This window comes from Papaver somniferum, chromosome 8 (genome assembly GCF_003573695.1).
Source record: "Papaver somniferum cultivar HN1 chromosome 8, ASM357369v1, whole genome shotgun sequence".
NCBI lineage: Eukaryota > Viridiplantae > Streptophyta > Magnoliopsida > Ranunculales > Papaveraceae > Papaver > Papaver somniferum.
The window spans coordinates 28,752,323-28,772,847 of NC_039365.1; the positions used below are offsets into that span (position 1 = coordinate 28,752,323).

Below are 20,525 nucleotides of genomic sequence, written 5' to 3' on the forward strand. Positions count from 1 at the left end.
AAAAGGTATGTGAAGACTTGAACTTATCTATCACTCAAAAGTATATCTACTCTATCTCCTACTCTTTGAGACAAGAAGTCGTATGCTATATATATAGACTTTGATTATATACATTTGGTATTTCGAGCGGAGTATACCTCGCCTATCTATATTTCGAAATATGAGTTGGTAAGCTTTTCGCTTTAACCAAGTTTATCTTTACCATGTGAAGAAAGTCATGATATGTTTCAATCATCTTGAAAATTGCTTTGACGAGAAATGGTGTAACAACTATATAACGTCCTCTAAGAATATTTCAATGATTGAAATGAGAGTTTAGATTACATAACCAATGGTGGAGCATTGTTGTGGAAACACATTTATTTATAAGTCTTATTCCTTGAACCAAAGTTTGCGAACTTTGTTGATCAAGAAAACCGGAAGAATGGCGTGATCCAAGTCCGGGAACTGCCGAAGTTCTGAAACCCGAGAATTTATGCTGGAGTTGACAAACTACTTGCATGAAACTAAGTCCGCGAACTCAGTCTTTGAACCCAGTGCGCGAACCGGCGAAGTTCTCATACCCGAGAATTTCTGCTGGAGTTTGTAAACTCTGCCCGGTAACTTAAGTCCGCGAACCTAGTCTTCGAACTTGAGAAGGTTATATATCTGAATATGATTTCTGAACTTAAACTTATAAACACTAAGGAATGTAATTTTCAAACCGTGGCTATAAAGTTCATGAACCGATTCGAATGACTCAAATCATCTTTTCTTCAGTTGTGTCTTGTATAGTACATAGCATTTCCTTGCAATTGAACAATTCTCTAACTAGTTCATTTAAAGTCATTTGAACTAGTTATGGTAAAGAAGAATATAGTTTGTATGAAATGCTCATATGACTAACCATTTGGTTAACTATTGTTGAACCAACAAATGTACACGTTTGGGTACGGTTAACAAACCTAAAAGCGTGCATTTCATTTGTGTATAAAAAGATAAGTTTTCGATCTAACAGTTGAGAAATATTAGCTTCAATCTAAATCAGGTTTTCATCTAACGGTGGATATTGATTGCTTTGTTACCAAGGTAACTTAATTGCAAACCCTGATTTGAAAGATTATATAAGGGGAACTCTAGTATCTGTGCAAAACTAATCCCCACACCTCACGTGTGATACCATTTTGCATACTAGAGTCGGTTATCCTTTAACCTTTGGTTTTCTTCTTCTAAAACCAGGTTAACGACTTAAAGACTTCATTGGGATTGTGAAGCCAGACCGAGACTACTTTTATCGTAGTTGTGTGATCTGATCTTGCATCTTCTATCATACGAGTACAATCAGATTGATATCTCCGATAGGCAAGATATAAAAAGTAATCACAAACATCTTCGTCTCATTGTTTGTGATTCCACAACATCTTGTTTCGCTACCATACGATTAAGATTGTTGTGAGGTGATTGATAACTCTAGGATGTTCTTCGGGAATATAAGACCGGATTATCAATTGGTTTGTGTTCACCTTGATTATTATCAAAAGACAGAACAAAACCTTTTAGGGTTTATCTGTGGGAGACGGATTGATCCTTTGATAGACTTGTCTGTGTGATACAGATTTGTTTATTGTCAAGTCTTCGACTTTGGGTCGTAGCAACTCTTAGTTGTGGGTGAGATCAGATAAGGGAATCAAATGCGCAGTATCCTGCTGGGATCAGAGGCGTAGGTAGTACAACTGTACCTTGGATCAGTGGGAGACTGATTGTGGTTCAACTACGGTCCAGTACGAAGTTAACTTGGAGTAGGCTAGTGTCTGTAGCGGCTGAATACAGTGTGTGTTCAATCTGTACTAGGTCCCGGGGTTCTTCTGCATTTGTGGTTTCCTCGTTAACAAAATTCTGATGTCTGTGTTATTTTTTTTCCGCATTATATTTTGTTATATAATTGAAATATCACAGGTTGTGCGTTTTTCAATCAATTAGAATATCCGACCTTTTGGTTGTTGATTTAAATTGATTGACACTTGGATATTGGTCTTTGGTACCATCCAAGTTATCTCTCTAGTATTTGATAAAGACTCGCAGATTTTTATTTACTTGAGTATATATCAAATCGAGAGATTAAGATAAAAACTCTTTGATATACTTTTTATCTAGATTGAGTCTGACTGTCTAGTTGATTCTCTAAAAAGTATATTGTCAGTTTGTACATACATATTGCTAAGCGAAATATTGGGTGTGGTTGTTCGACTCCCGCTTTTTCAATTGGTATCAGAGCAGGAAAACACGTTGAAGACCTTATAAGTCTGTGTTTTTAGCGATCTGATTATGGACGAGTATATCTCTAATAACGTACCAGTTCAGAAATTACCAAATGATTCTAAAAGCTTGAATTCACCTGAGAGAACTATCGCATCTAAGTCAATATCTAAACATTCTCTTGATGTAAAAACTGTTGATTGGGAAACACTCTTAGAAGAACAGTTGGATGAACTTTCTGATGAAGGTGATTCAAATATTGATAGAGATGTTGATGAGGAAGTCTCAGAGTATGTTAAGTTTTTGGATTCGCGGAAAATGAAGAAGATTACAACTTCTCATGTCACACCTCTTCTGACTCTTCTCTGTCGAGAAAACAAGAAATTGAGAAGATGTGCAGGTGTTTATTTTTCGAATCGTTCTAACGAATCGATCCTCAGGGATTCTGAGAAAAACCTACGTATGAAGTCACTTGAATGTGATAATATTTATAAAAAGTAATTTTTGTTGGAAGAGAAAATTGCAGAATCTGAAGCAAGGTGTAACTCTAAAATAAATTAGTTTTGATGACATAGAAAGTGCTTATCTCGTTCGAGGCTGATTTAACTGCTGCTCTTGATAAAATCAAGATGTTGGAAGATGACTTGAAAAAGTTCAACACTAGTTCAAGCAAATTAACCATTATGCTAGGAGCAAGTTAAAATCATCGTGATACACGAGGATTGGGTTATAAGGGAATATATGCTCCAAATATTAGCAAAGAGGTAAAATTTGTCAAGGCTAGTGATTCTTCTCAACAAAAGGTTTCCACTGATGGCAAAAATGAAATACCTTCACCGGCAGTTAAGGTTCAAAAGGGCAAAGTATATCAACCTCCAAAACCAGCACACATGAATCTGGGTAAGAACGTTCCTTATATTTGTCATTATTATGGAAACAAAGGTCACCTGGAAAGGAGATGTCGTTTTCGTATAAGGAATGAAAAACTTCATGATATTCTTGTTTGGATGTCAAAAGAAGTTATTAAACCGAGATCATATGTTAAGGCTAACACTCTTGACATTACGAGTTGTAAACGTCCAACCTTTATAGGCAAAGGAATCAGTGCTGTGATAATCCTAGATTTTCCCATAAACGTCATACGAAGTCTTTTCACAATTGTAATGATTATCAAAAGAATAACTTTGTAAATACGAAGACAAGATCCGATGCTCCCAATTGTAGAAAGACTAACTTGCAAAAGAATAGTCAATCCAATTCTCTTTCTACAAATCTAGAAGAGAGCAATGCGCAGAAGGTTCCAATTATTCCTAAACGAACTCAGAAGTGGGTACCAAAGAAAGTCAAGGATGCTTTGAGTGTGAAAAGGAATGATCTCCCTGAAAATTCCATGACTATGGAGAAGGAAGTATCCATGATGTTGGAACTTAAAAAGTTCTTTGAAAAATTGGATTTGGATATGGAAGGTTCTAAAAGCGATATCTTTCATGATAATCCAAAGGTCACTTGTGGTGAGCAAGACGTTATTCACCCCAACACAACTTGATTATGTTGTAAGTGCATCGTCATCAAGGAATGCCCTGCTATGTATACGGTGAGGGAAGCACGAGAATTGGGGGAACACAGATTATGTTCGGTAAGGCTGTAGAATTCAACTGGATTCTTCTAAAAATGTATGTCTATAAACCTGAGCAAGATTTGTGTTTTTATAATGATCTATGCACCTTTCTTATTGTTCATTTCTACCTAACTTTATATGTGTTTAAAGTTCTTAAACGTTTAGGTTTGAAAAATAGTAGTTCGGGATATTTGGACTTCATGGTACACCTACCAGATATGCATAACATCTTTTAAAAACAAAATCCATGGGTTTAAGTTCACGGACTTGAAAATTCGTTTGCAAACCCGTTATGCATATTTGCCTGTAGACGTCAATATTCGATCGACTTGTTTTGGAAGTAACTTCTTCGTCCGAACTCGGAATGAACTCATTCTTTTTGCATTACCTTCTTCTTTAAATTATATTCAAAATGGAGATGAGAATTATTGATTTTGGATGAGTTAAAATTTGTATTTTTCTTGTCTCTTGTTTTGAGTGTTTTGCTCCGTTTCGTCGCACTTGTTCCAATTCTCTTGGACTTGGGAACTTTGATTCTTGGAGTACTACTCTTCTAAGATCATTAGTAGCCTTAAGAAGAATTTTTTTGGTGAATCACAAAGAAGGAAGTTCAAGAATGGGCTGTAGTACGCATTGTTATGGGATTCTTAAATGTTCACAATCCTTTTATGTGAACTATGGTGCATAGTCGTTAATGGCTTTGTATGTTCTTCTTTGTTAAGAAAATCTTTTATACGCCTTTGGTAGCTATTCTTGGTGTAAATTCGGGCGAAAAAGGTTGATTCTACCCTCTAAGAACTAATCATCTTATATGTGCATTACGAGTTTGTCTTGATGCCTAGTAGATCTTCGGATGAGAATTTATTTCTTTTTTTGTTTAGAAGAATAACTAGAATTTGGAATAGACATTATTGTGATTACACATAGCTATGTCCAACGTTTTCATCTTCAGGTTTTTAGATTTATTTGTTTAAATTCTAAAACTGTTTGGAAGATGATTTTTGCAGTATTAATCTTTATGGTTTTATATATTGCAATTTGTTATGGGATATGTGTGTTTGCGTCCGTGAACTATGATTGTCCCATACCTTGTCAAAAGTAAAGTCCTTCGTAAGTCGATATGCATGTATTGATAAATGAATGAATGGACTTTTGACAAAATAAAATTTTTTGAAGCCTATTATGTCATTATTGATGGAGGATAGGATGGACTTTTGATTACAAGGATTATGTCTATTGAATGTCGTTATGCAAATAGTGATTGAAAAATAGAATGAATCATTGTGTATTCCGCAGTATTGATCATCCCTGATCCATATTTTATGTATTACTGTGAGGCTCCGTAATGTATCTTATGTTGAGCATTATACAACCAAGTTGATTATTTCTACCTTAGTTGTTGTTCCGTGAGATATTTTATGTCGAGCATATTGAACTAAATTAATCATCTTGTTTGGTTATTTAGTTATTGCTCCGTAAGTTTTCTTATGTCGAGCAAAACAAATGACAATTAAATTGATTACTTTTGTGATTAGTTGGTTGTGTATTTCAATTACATTAATTATGGGTTCTCTTGTAATTAATCTAGTTGAGTATTTTCGTGTCTCCATAAGTTCTCTTATGCTGAGCATAACCAATTGATTTGATCACTTTTTGTGTTTAATTCGATTGCGTATTCCGATTAAGTTAATCATGGGTTTACTTGTGATTAATTTGATTGAGTTTTTGGATATAGGAAATCATTCTCATGGTTTTTTGTGTCCAATAAAAATCCTTCTTTTCTTTCGAAATTAAGGTCGCTCTTATTGTTCCTTCGGGAATGACATCAAATGGGGGAGAGTTCTTTTGAACTTGTGCTTAATGGTCATATCTTGAGGGGTGTGCGGCTGTGGAATTTTAGAGGGGTTATCTTGTATCTTTAAACTCCTTGATGAATGCATTTATCTTCGGCTTTATGATTGCATCTAAATTAGTCAGTATGTATTTTTTTCTTTTTTTCATGAAATGTCTCTCTCAGAAATTTTATTATGATCTCGTTCTTGTACCTTTGCCAATTTTATTGACAAAAAGTGGGAGAATTAATATGTAGTTCACACTACAAATACATATGGTTTTAGGATCATTGTGTAAGGGGGAGTGGTTTCCATGTGAGATGGAGTATTGACTAAGGGGGAGTGATACATATCACCATAGTATTATTATTGAAGTTGTGATACAATTGAACTTTGAAATTGTGTAATAATACTATGACACTGTATAACAATGATCGAGAACTATATTTTCTTATTGTTATAACTACGGATCTTCAACAACGGTGATGCTAAACTTACAACCTTTGGGATCATTGGAGTACTTGGAAGTGACGAAGATTTCGAGGAATGTTTACGATTAGACATGTGGAATAGGAGCTAACAAAGTTTCTTTATCTTTTTTGTATTCCATATGTATTGATAGTTTTGTCACTAAATTGACAAAGGGGGAGATTGTTAGAACATTGCTCGGTCGAACTCGCATGCGTTGCTATCTCAAGCATGTTTGTCAATGTTAGTGATCAAAACTATAATCCTTGATTTCTAGTCTATTATAGCTAAGTCTCGGACTAGGATAGAAAATGTAGTTGAGATCAAAGACTTCATGGCGATTCATCATACAAGTAGAAGAACTACTCAAGGAACCGGTGGAACTTCTCGATAAAAATGTATGTGAAGACTTGAACTTATCTATCACTCAAAAGTCTATCTACTCTATCTCCTACTCTTTGAGACAAGAAGTCGTATGCTATATATATAGACTTTGATTATACACATTTGGTATTTCGAGCCGAGTATACCTCGCCTATCTATATCTCGAAATATGAGTTGGTAAGCTTTTCATTTTAACCAAGTTTATCTTTACCATGTGACGAAAGTCATGATATGTTTCAATCATCTTAAAAATTTATTTGACGAGAAATGGTGTAACAGCTACATAACGTCCTCTAAGAATGTTTCAATGATTGAAATGAGAGTTTAGATTACATAACCAATGGTGGACATAAGCATTGTTGTGGAAACACATTTATGTATAACTCCTATTCCTTGAACCAAAGTTTGCGAACTTTGTTGATCAAGAAAACCGGAAGAATGGCGTGAGCCAAGTCCGCGAACTCAGTCCGCGAACTTCCAAAGTTCTCAAACCCGAGAATTTATGCTGGAGTTGACAAACTACTTGCGTGAAACTAAGTTCGCGAACTCAGCCCGCCAACTCAGTCCGCGAACCGGCGAAGTTCCCAAACCCGAGAATTTCTGCTGGAGTTCGTAAACTCTGCCCGGTAACTTAAGTCTGCGAACCTAGTCTGCGAAATTGAGAAGGTTATATATCTGAAGATGATTTCTGAACTTAAACTTAAAAAGACCAAGGAATGCAGTTTGCAAACCGTGGCTATAAAAGTTCATGAACCGATTCAAGTGAATCAAATCATTGCTTCAATTGTGTCTTCTGTAGTACATGAGATTTCCTTGCAATTGAACAACTTTCTAACTAGTTCATTTGAAATCATTTGAACTAGTTATGGTGAAGAAGATTGTGGTTAATATGGAATGCTCGTATGGATAACCTTTTGGTTAACTATTGTTGAACCAACAAGTGCATACGTTTGGGTACGGTTAACAAACCTAGAAGCGTGTATTGTCAAGTGTGTGTAACAAGCTAAGTTTTCGATCTAACGGTTGAGAAATATTAGCTTGAATCTAAATCAGGTTTTCATATAACGGTGGATATTGATTTCTTTGTTACCAAGGTAACTTAATTGCAAACCTTGATTTGAAAGACTATATAAGAGGAACTCTAGTATCTGTGCAAAACTAATCCCCACACCTCACGTGTGATACTAGTTTTCATACTAGAGTTGGTTCTCCTTTAACCTTTGGTTTTCTTCTTCTAAAACTAGGTTAACGACTTAAAGACTTCATTGGGATTGTGAAACCAGACCGATACTACTTTTATTGTAGTTGTGTGATCTGATCTTGCATCTTCTATCATACGAGTACAATCAGATTGATTGGCTTGAGATTGATATCTCCGATAGGTAAAATATAAAAAGTAATCACAAACATCTTCGTCTCATTGTTTGTGATTCCACAACATCTTTTTTACCTACCATACGATTAAGATTGTTGTGAGGTGATTGATAACTCTAGGCTGTTCTTCGGGAATGTAAGACCGGATTATCAATTTGTTCCTGTTCACCTTGATTATTATCAAAAGACGGAAAAAACATTTTAGGGTTTATCTGTGGGAGACAGATTGATCCTTTGATAGACTTGTCTGTGTGAGACAGATTGGTTTATTGTCAAGTCCTCGACTTTGGGTCGTAGCAACTCTTAGTTGTGGGTGAGATCAGATAAGGGAATCAAGTGCGCAGTATCCTGCTGGGATCAGAGGCGTAGGGAGTACAACTGTACCTTGGATCAGTGGGAGACTGATTGGGGTTCAACTACAGTCCAGTCTGAAGTTATATTGGAGTAGGCTAGTGTCTGTAGCGGCTTAATGCAGTGTGTGTTAAATATGGACTAGGTCCCGAGGTTTTTCTGCATTTGCGGTTTCCTCGTTAAGAAAATTCTGGTGTCTGTGTTATTTCTTTTCCGCATTATATTTTGTTATATAATTGAAATATCACAGGTTGTGCGTTATTCAATCAATTAGAATATCCGAGCTTTTGGTTGTTGATTTAAATTGATTGAAACTTGGATATTGGTCTTTGGTACCATCCAAGTTATCGATCTAGTATTTGATAAAGACTCGCAGATTTCTATTTGCTTGAGTATATATCAAATCGAGAGATTGAGATATAAACTCTTTGATATACTTTTTATCTAGATTGAGTCTGACTGTCTAGTTGATTCTCTATAAAGTATATTGAAGTTTGTCCATACAGATTTCTAAGCGAAATATTGGGTGTGGTTGGTAGACCCCCGCTTTTTCACGAACTCAATCAAGAAATATATCAAAGAGTTATATCTAAATTTCTCAATACAGTATGCAATCGAACAGATAGAAATATGTGAGCGCTATTGATATGGGAGATAACTTGGATGGTACCAAATACCAATGCCCAAGTGCCAATCAATTCCTATCCAACAAACAAGGTCAGATTTACCAATTGATTGAACTACGCACAACTTGTGATATTTCAATTGTATAAACAAATATAATGCGGAAAAGAAATAACACAGACACCAGAAGTTTTGTTAACGAGGAAACCGAAAATGCGGAAAAACCCTAGGACCTAGTCCAGATTTGAACACCACACTGGATTAAGCCGATACAGACACAAGCCTACTACAAGTTAACTTCGGACTGGAATGTAGTTGATCCTTAACCAAGTCACACGCCGATTATGGTACAGTCGTGTTCCTTACGCCTTTAGAACCACGCAGGATTTTGCGCATTTGATTCCTTTAGCTTATCCTACCCGCAACTAATAGTTGCTACGACCCAAAGTCGAAGACTTATATACAAATCTATCTCCCACAGATAAGTCTATTCTGATTGATAAATCTGTCTCCCGCATAAGTACCTATGAAGTTTTGTTCCGTCTTTTGATAAATCCAAGTGAACAGGAACCAATTGATAATCCGGTTTTATACTCCCGAAGAGCAACCTAGAAATATCAATCACCTCACAATAACTTAATTAAAAGGTAGTAGAAGAAGTTATTGTGGAATCACAAAGAATGAGATGAGCATCTTTTTGATTACTTTTTATATCTTACCTAACAGAGATAAATCTCGAGCAAATCTTAGAGAAGATGTAACTCAATAGGATAGAACAAGTAAGATCAGAACACGCAACTACAGAGAAAATAGTTGGGTCTGGCTTCACGAATCCCAAATGAAGTCTTCAAGTCATTAACCTATAATGGTTTTGGAAAAACCTATGTTAAAGGAGAATAGAATCTAGTCGCAACTAGGACACAGGAAAGTTCTGGGATTAGGTTTTCCAGTTTCGAGAGTTATCTCTTATATAGTCTTCCAAATCGGGGTTTTCTTTCAATCAAAGCTAAGATAGATTAGTCACGAAGCATTCAATATTCACCGTCATATGAAAACCTAATTTAAGATTCAAGCTAAGTTTTCTTAAAACCAAAGCAATATCTCTCCACCGTTAGTTGGTCTTAGCTTGTTACACACAAATGAAATATACCTTCATTTAGATATGGGTAACTGTACCTAAACGTGTATATTGAGTTGGCTCAATAACAGTTAACCGGAATTAGCCATATGGACACTTTTGACTTAACCACATTCATCTAACACTTTCAGATCAACTATGGTGATCAATCAATCATAAAAGATAATCAACTGAATCTTTTTTTCCACATAGAGTTGTTCAATTGTTCACTATCTCATAGAAATATACATGAAACAATTGAATCAAAAACGGATTGATTCGTAAGAATCAATTCATGAATATTAAGCCACGGTTTGCAAAGATTGCATTCCTTAAGTCATAAATGTATTTGTTCATGAGTATGAAAACATACTTAACCGATTTTCGTACTTAAACCACTAAGTTTGAAAATAGGTACGTTAACTATAGCATCCGGACTTTGGTCTTGTCCAGCAGTTTGCAAACAGGTATGCATACTGTTCTCCCGGACCTTAACTCAGGTAGAACCGTTCGCATACTGGTATGCAAACTTGGTTCCCGGGCTTTAACGGTTAAAACCGTTTGCATACTAGGTATGCAAACAAGATTCCCCGACCTGAATCATACCAAAATAATTTGCATACTAGGTACCGCATACTATTTTGTATCCAGACAAAGGTTTTTGTTCTAAACTCTCATTTCAATCATTAAAACATCCTTAGAAGACGACAATAGCTGTCTCACACAAACTATTAGCTTATAAGTAGTTTAGTGATCGAATGATCAATATAAAACTTTCCGAGTCGACATCAAATAATTGTCTCACATAGATCATGTAAGATGTTTCAAGGAAATTTTCACATGATCATCTCTTGAATTATCATTTAGTTTCCAACAAATAAATTGTTTCCAACTAAACTCGTAAAGAATATGATGAACGTAGCTAAAACAAAAATCTTCCAACACATATTTCGAGAAATAAATAACCTAGTTAAACTCAGCTCGAAATATCAAATGTGTATAATATAAAAGTTTATATAGCTATACGACTTAGTCTCATTAGGTATAGAATAGAAAATACTTCCGAGTGATAGATAAGTTTTAGTCTCCACATACCTTTTGTTGATGAAGTTCCTCCAAGCTCTCCTTAGTATATCTTCGTCTTCAATCGATGAACGTCGTGAAGTCTAAAGCTCAACTAAACATTCTATCCTAATCCGAGGCATATCTATAAGTAGATTAGAAATCAAGACTTATAGTTTTGATCACCTAAACTTGACAAACAAGCTTGAGATAGCAATGCTTGCGAGTTCGACCAAGAAATGCTCTAACAATCTCCCCCTTTGTCAATTTTAGTGAGAAAACTATCAATACATATGGATTACAAAATAAATAAACTTTGTATCTTCCCATACATCATGTTTGGTTTCCTTGGTTCTTCAACATTCCTTGAATTATTCGCCACTCCAAGTACTTCAGTGATTCTGAACGTGTTCAACTCAACATCATTGCTGTTGAAGATCCGTAGCCATAACAATAAGAAAACATATGAAAAATATATGTTCTCAATCATTGTTTTACAGTGTCATAGTATTATGACATAGCATCAACGTCCAATTGTATCACAACTTTGACAATAATACTACGGTGATATGTATCACTCCCTCTTAGTCAATGCTTCCATCTCACAATGAAAACTACTCTCCCTTACATAATGATCCGTAAAGCATATGTATGTAGTGTGAACTACCAAATAATTCTCCTCCTTTTTGTCAATATAAATTGGCAAAGGTACGAAAATTATGGGATCATAATGAAATCTCAAAGAGATAATTCATGACTAAAAGAGAAAATATCAACTTTGTTTAGATGCAATCACATAGCCGAAACTAAATGCTTCCATCAAGGAGTTTATAAAGATACAAGATAACTCCTACAATATTCCACAGCCGTACTCCCCAAAAAGATTTGGAAATTAAGCATAAGTTCAATTAAGAACTCTCCCCCATAAAATGTCATTCCCGAAAGAACAACAAGAGTGACCTTAGGCTTACAAGAAAATAAGGATTTATTTGGACATTAAAAAATTACATGAAACATGAATTTGTATCCAGAAAACTCGAATAAATTAATCACAAGAAGACATTATACATTAATTTAGTCGGAAATGCTCAACATAGGAAAACTTACAGAGTCATACAATATATTCACATAAAAGTGGATCAGGGAAAGATCAACAATGCGGAATATTCAAAAATTCATTCTATCTTTTATCAATATTTGCATAAAGACAAAATAGACTTAACTTTTCATATGAGATATGAGATATAATCATAGTTTACGAACGTAAACACACATATCCCATATTTTTACAATATATAAAACCAATAAAGATTAATACTGCAAAATCATATTCCAAATAATTTAGAATCTAAATAAATAAATCTAAAACATTGCAAGATGAAAACCGTTGACAATAGATATGTGTAATCACAATATTTTCTATTCTAAACCCTAGTTATCCTTCTTAAACACAAGAATAAATTCTCATAAGAAGTTTTCTAGACATTAAGATTCTTGAAAAATTCTTTACCGTCCCGGAACTCCTTGTCGTCAACAGACATTAGAACATAACGTTCATGAAGAAAGGAGTCAATTCTAACAAACTTTCTTGATTGATGCCGAACCAGGGCCTTCTGAATTTCAAGAGATCTTAGAACAATAGCCTTTATTTTCTGCATCTCCATCATTGTTTCTTTCAACTCTTTAAGAACACCATAAAATTTCCAAAGATTTGAGGGGTTATCCCTTGGTTTCTTCATATTCTTCCTATTTCTTTTCAAAGTTGTATAGGAATGAGATTTACATTTTTCCTTCATGATTGACGGCTTAACAATCATGTTAACATCTTTTCCATCAGAAGATATGATGCTTGGAGTCTCCATTCAAATATGGGATTGTGGGAGAAATACACAAAACTAGCTCCACAAGCATCCTTTTGATAAAAAAAGTTTTCAGGGCAGGAAAAGGAATGTACGGTTACAGAACCTATATACAGAATAAGTAGGATTCATGTACGAACAACTCTCAACCCTAAAAATAGGTTGAATTTTCAATTTTAACCCTCTTTTAAAGATCAAGTGGGGTGAACCTTTTCAATACCATTTGAGGATATGAAAAGATCAACATAATTCCATATAACAAAAACGAAAAATAAAACTTTTTTTCCTAAAACCCAATTGTGCATAATTCTTGTTTCTTTGAATTTGAGTACATGAGACAAGATGCACCTTCGACACAATTAGGTTGTGTTGGGGTGAACAATAATCTGTTCACAATGTGATTCCTGTATGGAATTCTCAGTTCCCCTTTTCATAGGTCGTTTAGACCTAGTTCTTTTCTGTAGAGGTCTAACTTTTTCTTTAGAAATTAACTTCTTCCAAGATGAGTTAAATTCACATATAAGTTTAAGTTTGTTTGCTAATCGACTTTCTCCCCATTGAAGTTTGTTGACATATCTTATTTTATGTATGTACTTCAAACAATTTGAGAGTTCACGACCCTTAAAAGTACAATAAGAACATGTCAATATGGAGGACGGTTCAGATACCATGGACGAGCAAGCTGCTAAACAAATTGAAATACCTGAAACATGTGAGGTAGAATTTTCAGTAGATAGAGTAAAATTCATTTTATCCTCCAAAGTGGTCGAAGAAGTTTCTCCCAGAAGAATATCAAGATTGATGTATGTATTACTACAATTATCAAGGTTAATATTTTTTCCAAGAAGTGCAACACTTGATTTTTCATCTTCATTTGAGTCATAGTAATCAGACATTTCATCAAGAGTTGCAGCAAGACCTTTGTTTCCAGTGTATTTTTTACGATTTGGACACACATTAGAAAAATGACCAAAACCTTTACACTTGAAGCACTGTGGCATATCCTCATCATCAGTGTTGACAGTGCCCCTATTTTTAAGAGGGGCACGATCATGAGTTTTAACTGATGATCTAGGTTTATATTTGGTGAACCGTTTACATCTCTTCAAAATAAGATCTCTAAATTGTCTTGTGATCAGAGAGACTGAATTTTCAAGATCTTCATCTGATGAATCAGTCTCAATAGGATCAACCACAGAGTTGCCAACACTTTTACTTTTATCAAGTAATTTAGTGTTCTTTTGTGCTTTAAAAGCAATATCCTTTCCAGATTTGGATATATGCTCATGGTCAAAAATATTTAACTTCCAAACAAGAGTATTTCTATAAAGAGTATCAAGGTTATTTCCCTCAACGATGGCATGTTTCTTCGAATCGTATCTAGCTGGTAGAGACCTGAGAATTTTCATCATAATGTCCTTTTTAGGAATAGTATTACCCAATTCAAAAGATGCATTAACAATTTCAGACACTTTGTGATTGAACTCATCAAATGAATCTTCTTCATCCATACGAAGGTTTTCCCAATCGGAATTTAGGTTTTGAAGCCTAGCTTCTTTCTCTGAGGTATTTCCTTCAAATACGGTTTCTAAGATATCCCAAGCATATTTAGACTTATTGCATATGGTCACATGGTGCTGAAGATCTGGGGTAATGGCATGGATGATAGCATTCAATATGTCGATATTTTTCTTTGCAGCAAGAATCTCGACAGGATCATACTCACCAATATCCTTTGGAACAGTTACACCGTCTACTGTAACCATTGGAGGATTATAGCCATTAACAACGCTAACCCATGATTGAAAATCACGTACTTGGAGAAAGGCACGCATAGCAATTTTTCACCGTAAGTAATTCGAGCCATCAAAGACTGGCGGTACGTTTATAGAGATACAATTTATGTCCGTAGAGTCAGATTGCTACAAATACAGACTTATGAGGTCTTTGACGTGTTTTCCTTCTCTGATACCAATTGAAAAAGCGTGTATACAACAAACACACCCAATGATTCTTTCGGTAATCTGTATGGAAAAACTCCAATATAATTTTGAGCGCACCAGCTTATAAAGCGAGCTCAATCAAGAAATATATCAAAGAGTTATATCTCAGTTTCTCAATACAATCTGCAGTCAAACGGATAGAAATTTGTGAGCCCGATTGATATGAAAAATAACTTGGACGGTACCAAAGACTAATGCTTAAGTGTCAATCGATTCATATCCAACAAAAAAGGTCAGGTTTACCAACTGATTGAACTACGCACAACCTGTGATATATTTCAATTATATAAACAAATATAATGCGGAAAAGGAATAACATAGACACCAGAAGTTTTGTTAACGAGGAAACCGCAAATACATAAAAACATGGGACCTAGTCCAGATTTGAACACCACACTGTATTATGCCACTGCAGACACTAGCCTACTACAAGTTAACTTCGGACTGGAATGTAGTTGAGACCTAACCAAGTCTCAGACCGACTAAGGTATAGTCGCGTTCCTTACGCCTCTAAAACCACGTCGGATTATGCGCACTTGATTCCCTTAGACGATCTCACCCACAACTAAGAGTTGATACGACCCAAAGTCGAAGACTTATAAACAAACATGTGTTCTACAGATAAGTCTATTCTGATTGATAAATCTTTCTCCCACAGAAGTACTTATGAAGTTTTGTTCCGTGTTTTGATAAATCAAGGTGAACAGGAACCAATTGATAATCCGGTCTTATACTCCCGAAGAGCAGTCTACAAATATAAATCACCTCACAATAACTTAACTATATGGTATTATAAGAAGTTATTACGGAATCACAAAGAATGAGACAAAAAGATTTTTGATTACTTTTTATATCTTACCTGTCGGAGATAAATCTCGAACAAATCTTAGAGAAGATATAACTCAATATGATAGAACAAGTAAGATTAGAACACGCAATTACAGAGCAAATAGTTGGGTTTGGCTTCACGAATCCCAAATGAAGTCTTCAAGTCGTTAACCTATAATGGTTTTAGAAAAACCAAGGTTAAAATAGAATCGACTCTAGTCGCAACTAGGATATAGGAAAGTGACGAGATTAGGTTTATAGTTCCTAGAGTTCTCCCGTATATATTTTTTCAAATCAGGGTTTGCTTTCAATCAAAGCCAAGATAGCTTAGTAACAAAGCATGCAATATTCACTGTTAGATGAAAACTTAATTTAAGATTCAATCTAAGTTTGCTTAAAACCAAAGCAATATCTCTCCACCGTTATATGGTCTTAGCTTGTTACACACAAATGAAATATACTTTAATTTAGATATGGGTAACCGTACCTAAACGTGTATATTGAGTTGTCTCAATAACAGTTAACCGAAGTTAGCCATATGAACACTTTTGACTTAACCACATTCATCTAACACTTCCATATCAACTATGATGATCAATCAATCATGAAAGATAATTAAATGAATCTAATTGTGTTCCACATAGAGTTGTTCAATTGTTCACTATCTCATAGAAATATACATGAACCAATTAAATCAAAATCGGATTGATTCGTAAGAATCAATTCATAAACATTAAGCCACGGTTTGCAAAGGTTGCATTCCTTAATTTATAAATGTATTTGTTCATGAGTGTGAAAACATGAAAACATAATTAACCGATTTTAGAACTTAAACCACTAAGTTTGAAAACAGGTACGCAATCTATAGCATCCGGACTTTGGTCTTGTCCAGCAGTTTGCAAACAGGTATGCATACTGCTCTCCCAGACCTTAACTCAGGTAGAACCGTTCGCATACTGGTGTGCACCTTGGTTCCTAGACTTTAACAATTAAAACCATTCGCATACTAGGTATGCAAACAAGGTTCCCGGACCCGAATCATGCCAAAACAGTTTGCATACTAGGTACGCACACTATATTGTATCCAGACAAAGATTTTTGTTCTAAACTCCAATTTTTATCCTTGAAACATCCTTAGAAGACGACAATAGCTGTCTCACACAAACTATTAGTTTATAAGTAATTTTCAAGTGATCGAATGATCAATACGAAACTTTCCGAGTCGACATCAAATGATTGTCTCACACAGATCATTCAAGATGTTTCAAGCAAATTTTCACATGATCATTTTTTGACTTATTATTTAGTTTCCAACAAATAAATTATTTCCAGCTAAACTCGTCAAGAATATGATGAACGTAGCTAAATAAAAAAGCTTCCAACACACATTTCGAGAAATAGGTAACCTAGTTAAACTCAGCTCGAAATATCAAATGCGTATAATATAAAATTCTATATAGCTATACGACTTAGTCTCATTAGGAAATAAAATAGAATAGACTTCTGAGTGATAGATAAGTTCTAGTTTCCACATACCTTTTGTTGATGAAGTTCCTCCAAGCTCTCCTTAGTAGATCTTCGTCTTCAATCGATGAACGTCGTGAAGTCTAAAGCTCAACTAGACATTCTATCCTAATCCGAGACATAGCTATAAGTAGACTAGAAATCAAGTCTCATATTTTTGATCACCTAAACTTGAAAAACAAGCTTGAGATAGCAATGCTTGCGAGTTCGACCGAGCTATGCTCTAATTATAAGCATAAGAGGTTTGCCATGCATCCCATTTGACAATCTCACAACATCTTAAACACAAATACATGACACAATTAACCATTTTATTGTATCAAAGGGAGATTACAAAACTTCCGTCCAACCAATGGACTAAACAGACATCACCCTCTTGGTGATGTCTTATTCTCTCAAACATGAGATACATCTCTACAAACTCTCCTACTGATTTACAATGTCTTTCACATTATTTACACAGTAGTTAGATAGCCGAAAACCATGCACGACACTTGTACACGCATGGAACAACCATCTGCCCCATAAGGTAGTTTGATAACCGCGAATAATTATGCATACTTGGACAAACTCTTGCCAACCTACAAGTACAACACATGTTCCAAAGTAGTTATGAACGCTCTTACATGGTTATAAACTCCTTCTATAATTGTTCTCCCTTGTCTCACACTTTTGGCACACTCATAACCGTCACCTGAGCTGTAACGCACCAATTTTGCGCATTACTGATCTTGGCCTTCCGTCAATACTCATCCAACATGGCCCAATAATCTTGTCGGCCTAATCCAATGTACTGACAGCATTGCGCTACAAACATCTCATCTAATTCTTATATCATTCTGGTTATTCATGCGTCATATGCTTCACTTAGCCAACTTGCACTATTCAAGATTTAGCCAGCCTTTGACCAATGCATAGGCCAACTCTTGGCCTATTCTACACTCTCACATCATCCTTGAGTTTTACTTTGAGACAACTCAATTCAATGGATATGCCTCAATGCCAACATCGCATATTGCATTTGCCACTTTGGCCTTGTCTTGTCTTCCTCAATGAAGCTTCATTGTGTCGGCCAATAAGCTTCATCACTTGGCTACTGACTTTACAGTGTAGGGCCATCTTTGCGCTTTACCCTGCAGGCAGTGACGGAGCCAAGACTTTGAATTGGTGGGGTCAAACTAATTTTTTTTTCTCAGAGACTTCTCAGCCACAGAATGAACTACAATTGCAAATGTCCATCTATATTTTCCCCCGCCAAATAGAGAATTCACTAGGAAACCCAAGCATATTTACACCCACTTGTCTCTATATCCCTCTGTCACTTCCTGCAGGGTACCACTATCTTGGCGCTTCATGTTCTATGCAGAGTAGTGCCATTATGGCTGAACACTGACTAGGCCGGCTATACTGTAATGCTCAATCTTTGCGCTTCACTGGCCATGCATGTTATACTTCACCGTATTACCCGGGGTAAATTTCATATCTTCTATTTTCATCTTCTTTCTAATTCCTTGCTTTTGGATCAACTTAAATACAGTATTATACCACTTACCACAGCATGACAACTGTTACCTAATGTAGGCTTAAATTCAGTTTTGAACTTCTGTTTTTGTCAAAGAACGAAAAGAAGTTTCAGCAATGTAACCGAAGCATGAAAACATTTTTGCAGGTCTGACAGGGATATTAAATATCGAACTGGAGTGGAGCCACCCACGACTTCAGTTTAATTATCAGCGCTCTAGATTGGGCATACATCCAGGCAAAGAAACGAGGAAGAGTTCTCTTTGCATATCCAGTTGGCAATCTATTGAGTCGTGAAATACTATTCAGACTCTCAAATCCCGCAGTTAAATTACAGTTGGTGTATATTCATTTTATGCACATGCTATCGTGGAGAAAAACAGATTTTAATTCAAGGCTTGCAGAGTTACAGATAGAACTAGCACAGTTCTTTGAATGGAAGCTTTTGAAGCTAACCGGCCAATATAAAACATGGTATAAATTTGTACATTCCGATGAGTGATGATCAGATGAAAGCAGGACTCTCAAGGGCATACAGAGAAAAAGATTTTTGGAAACAATCTTGCAAAGTAAAATAGAAAAGGAAATCTATGCTGCACCAGTTGCCATCTTTTCCTGAATGCAACATTCTGGTCCGCAACCAGCTCAAGCAATGAAGCACCCAAACAAGCTTCTCTTCATGAATTCCTACCAAGTCACAGTCAGGTAATAAGTAGCTATCAGTGAAACTAGTGCAAATGAAGATAAAAAAAGTATCAAGTAGCTAAGGCCAGATATATACCATAGGAATGTCGCGTTTACTCATCTGAACTTCTTTCCTCCGGCAACTTAACTTGCGGCTCATCTCTATCAACTGTTGAAGTGTTAGTGTTCTTCTCGCGACAATGCTGTTATCACTTTTGCTCTGGAACCCAATTATGATTTTCTGATCCGAGAAAGTAACACATGATTTTTTCTCATGCTGGCCAACCTTGTCTAGGACACCAGAATCTTGTGAATACACTGGGAAGAGGCTGTCCAGGAAAGAATCTCCAATGAGACTTGTACTCTCAGTTGCATAACTACTCAAATCACTTTCTGTTTCGGAAACTGTCGAGGTGTTCTCATCGAGCTCTTCACTATCCTCCTCTGTCGATGTAGAATTTGCATTCACCTTTGCTTGATCTACTGGAAATGGATTAAAGTTTGGAACAGTTGACATTAGACCATTTGGTATGAGAGAAGGCGAAGAAATGAACATCTCTTGTTCATCGCCACTCTCCTCCTCGTCTTCATATTCGCTATGATTATCACCTCTGTAACTTCCTCTCCTCCGGAAAACATTGCTCAACTTCGAACGTATCGTGACTGGAGATGACATCGAAGTGTGCATCAAAGGGGAAGGAAAACCAATGAGTTTTCCTGGTGGAAGCGGGAGATGTGGGGAAGCAAGTTGTTGTGGTGGTGGTGTTATGCATTCCAATTGCTCTAAAGGTTCCTCACCAGCGGGCAGTGATTGCGCAAAACATGCGAATGGTTTTCCAGGTTTTTCTTCCCACTCAAATGGAACAGAAGTAATGAGTTTCAACGGAGGCACACCAGCAGTTGCTGGTACATTTTCACGCTTCCACCCTTTCTTGGGTGTCCCTGGTTTTTCTTCCCAGAGAAATGGTATTGAAACTTTCTGTACCTGTTTCCCTGCTTGGGTTACGCCGAATTCTCCCTCTGCCATTTTTACAATTGAAA

The 20,525-nt window shown here is 35.8% G+C and overlaps 1 protein-coding gene across 1 annotated transcript; it reads right to left on the reverse strand.

The window, feature by feature from the left end:
- Positions 1-19,170: 19,170 nt before the first annotated feature.
- On the reverse strand, positions 19,171-20,519 carry LOC113302401. Its single transcript, XM_026551309.1, has 2 exons — positions 19,582-20,519; positions 19,171-19,487 (listed from the first exon to the last, which is right to left on the reverse strand). The coding sequence occupies exons 1-2, from the start codon at positions 20,509-20,511 to the stop codon at positions 19,446-19,448; spliced, it is 972 nt and encodes a 323-aa protein (XP_026407094.1). The 5' UTR covers positions 20,512-20,519; the 3' UTR covers positions 19,171-19,445.
- Positions 20,520-20,525: the final 6 nt, after the last annotated feature.

Excerpts from the sequence above, each read along its gene's own strand:
- LOC113302401 (XM_026551309.1), bottom strand. The coding sequence starts at position 20,511 with ATGGCAGAGGGAGAATTCGGCGTAACCCAAGCAGGGAAACAGGTACAG. Across the intron at positions 19,488-19,581 it reads GTAAACGCGACATTCCTATG|GAATTCATGAAGAGAAGCTT; the intron begins GTATATATCTGG and ends GTGACTTGGTAG.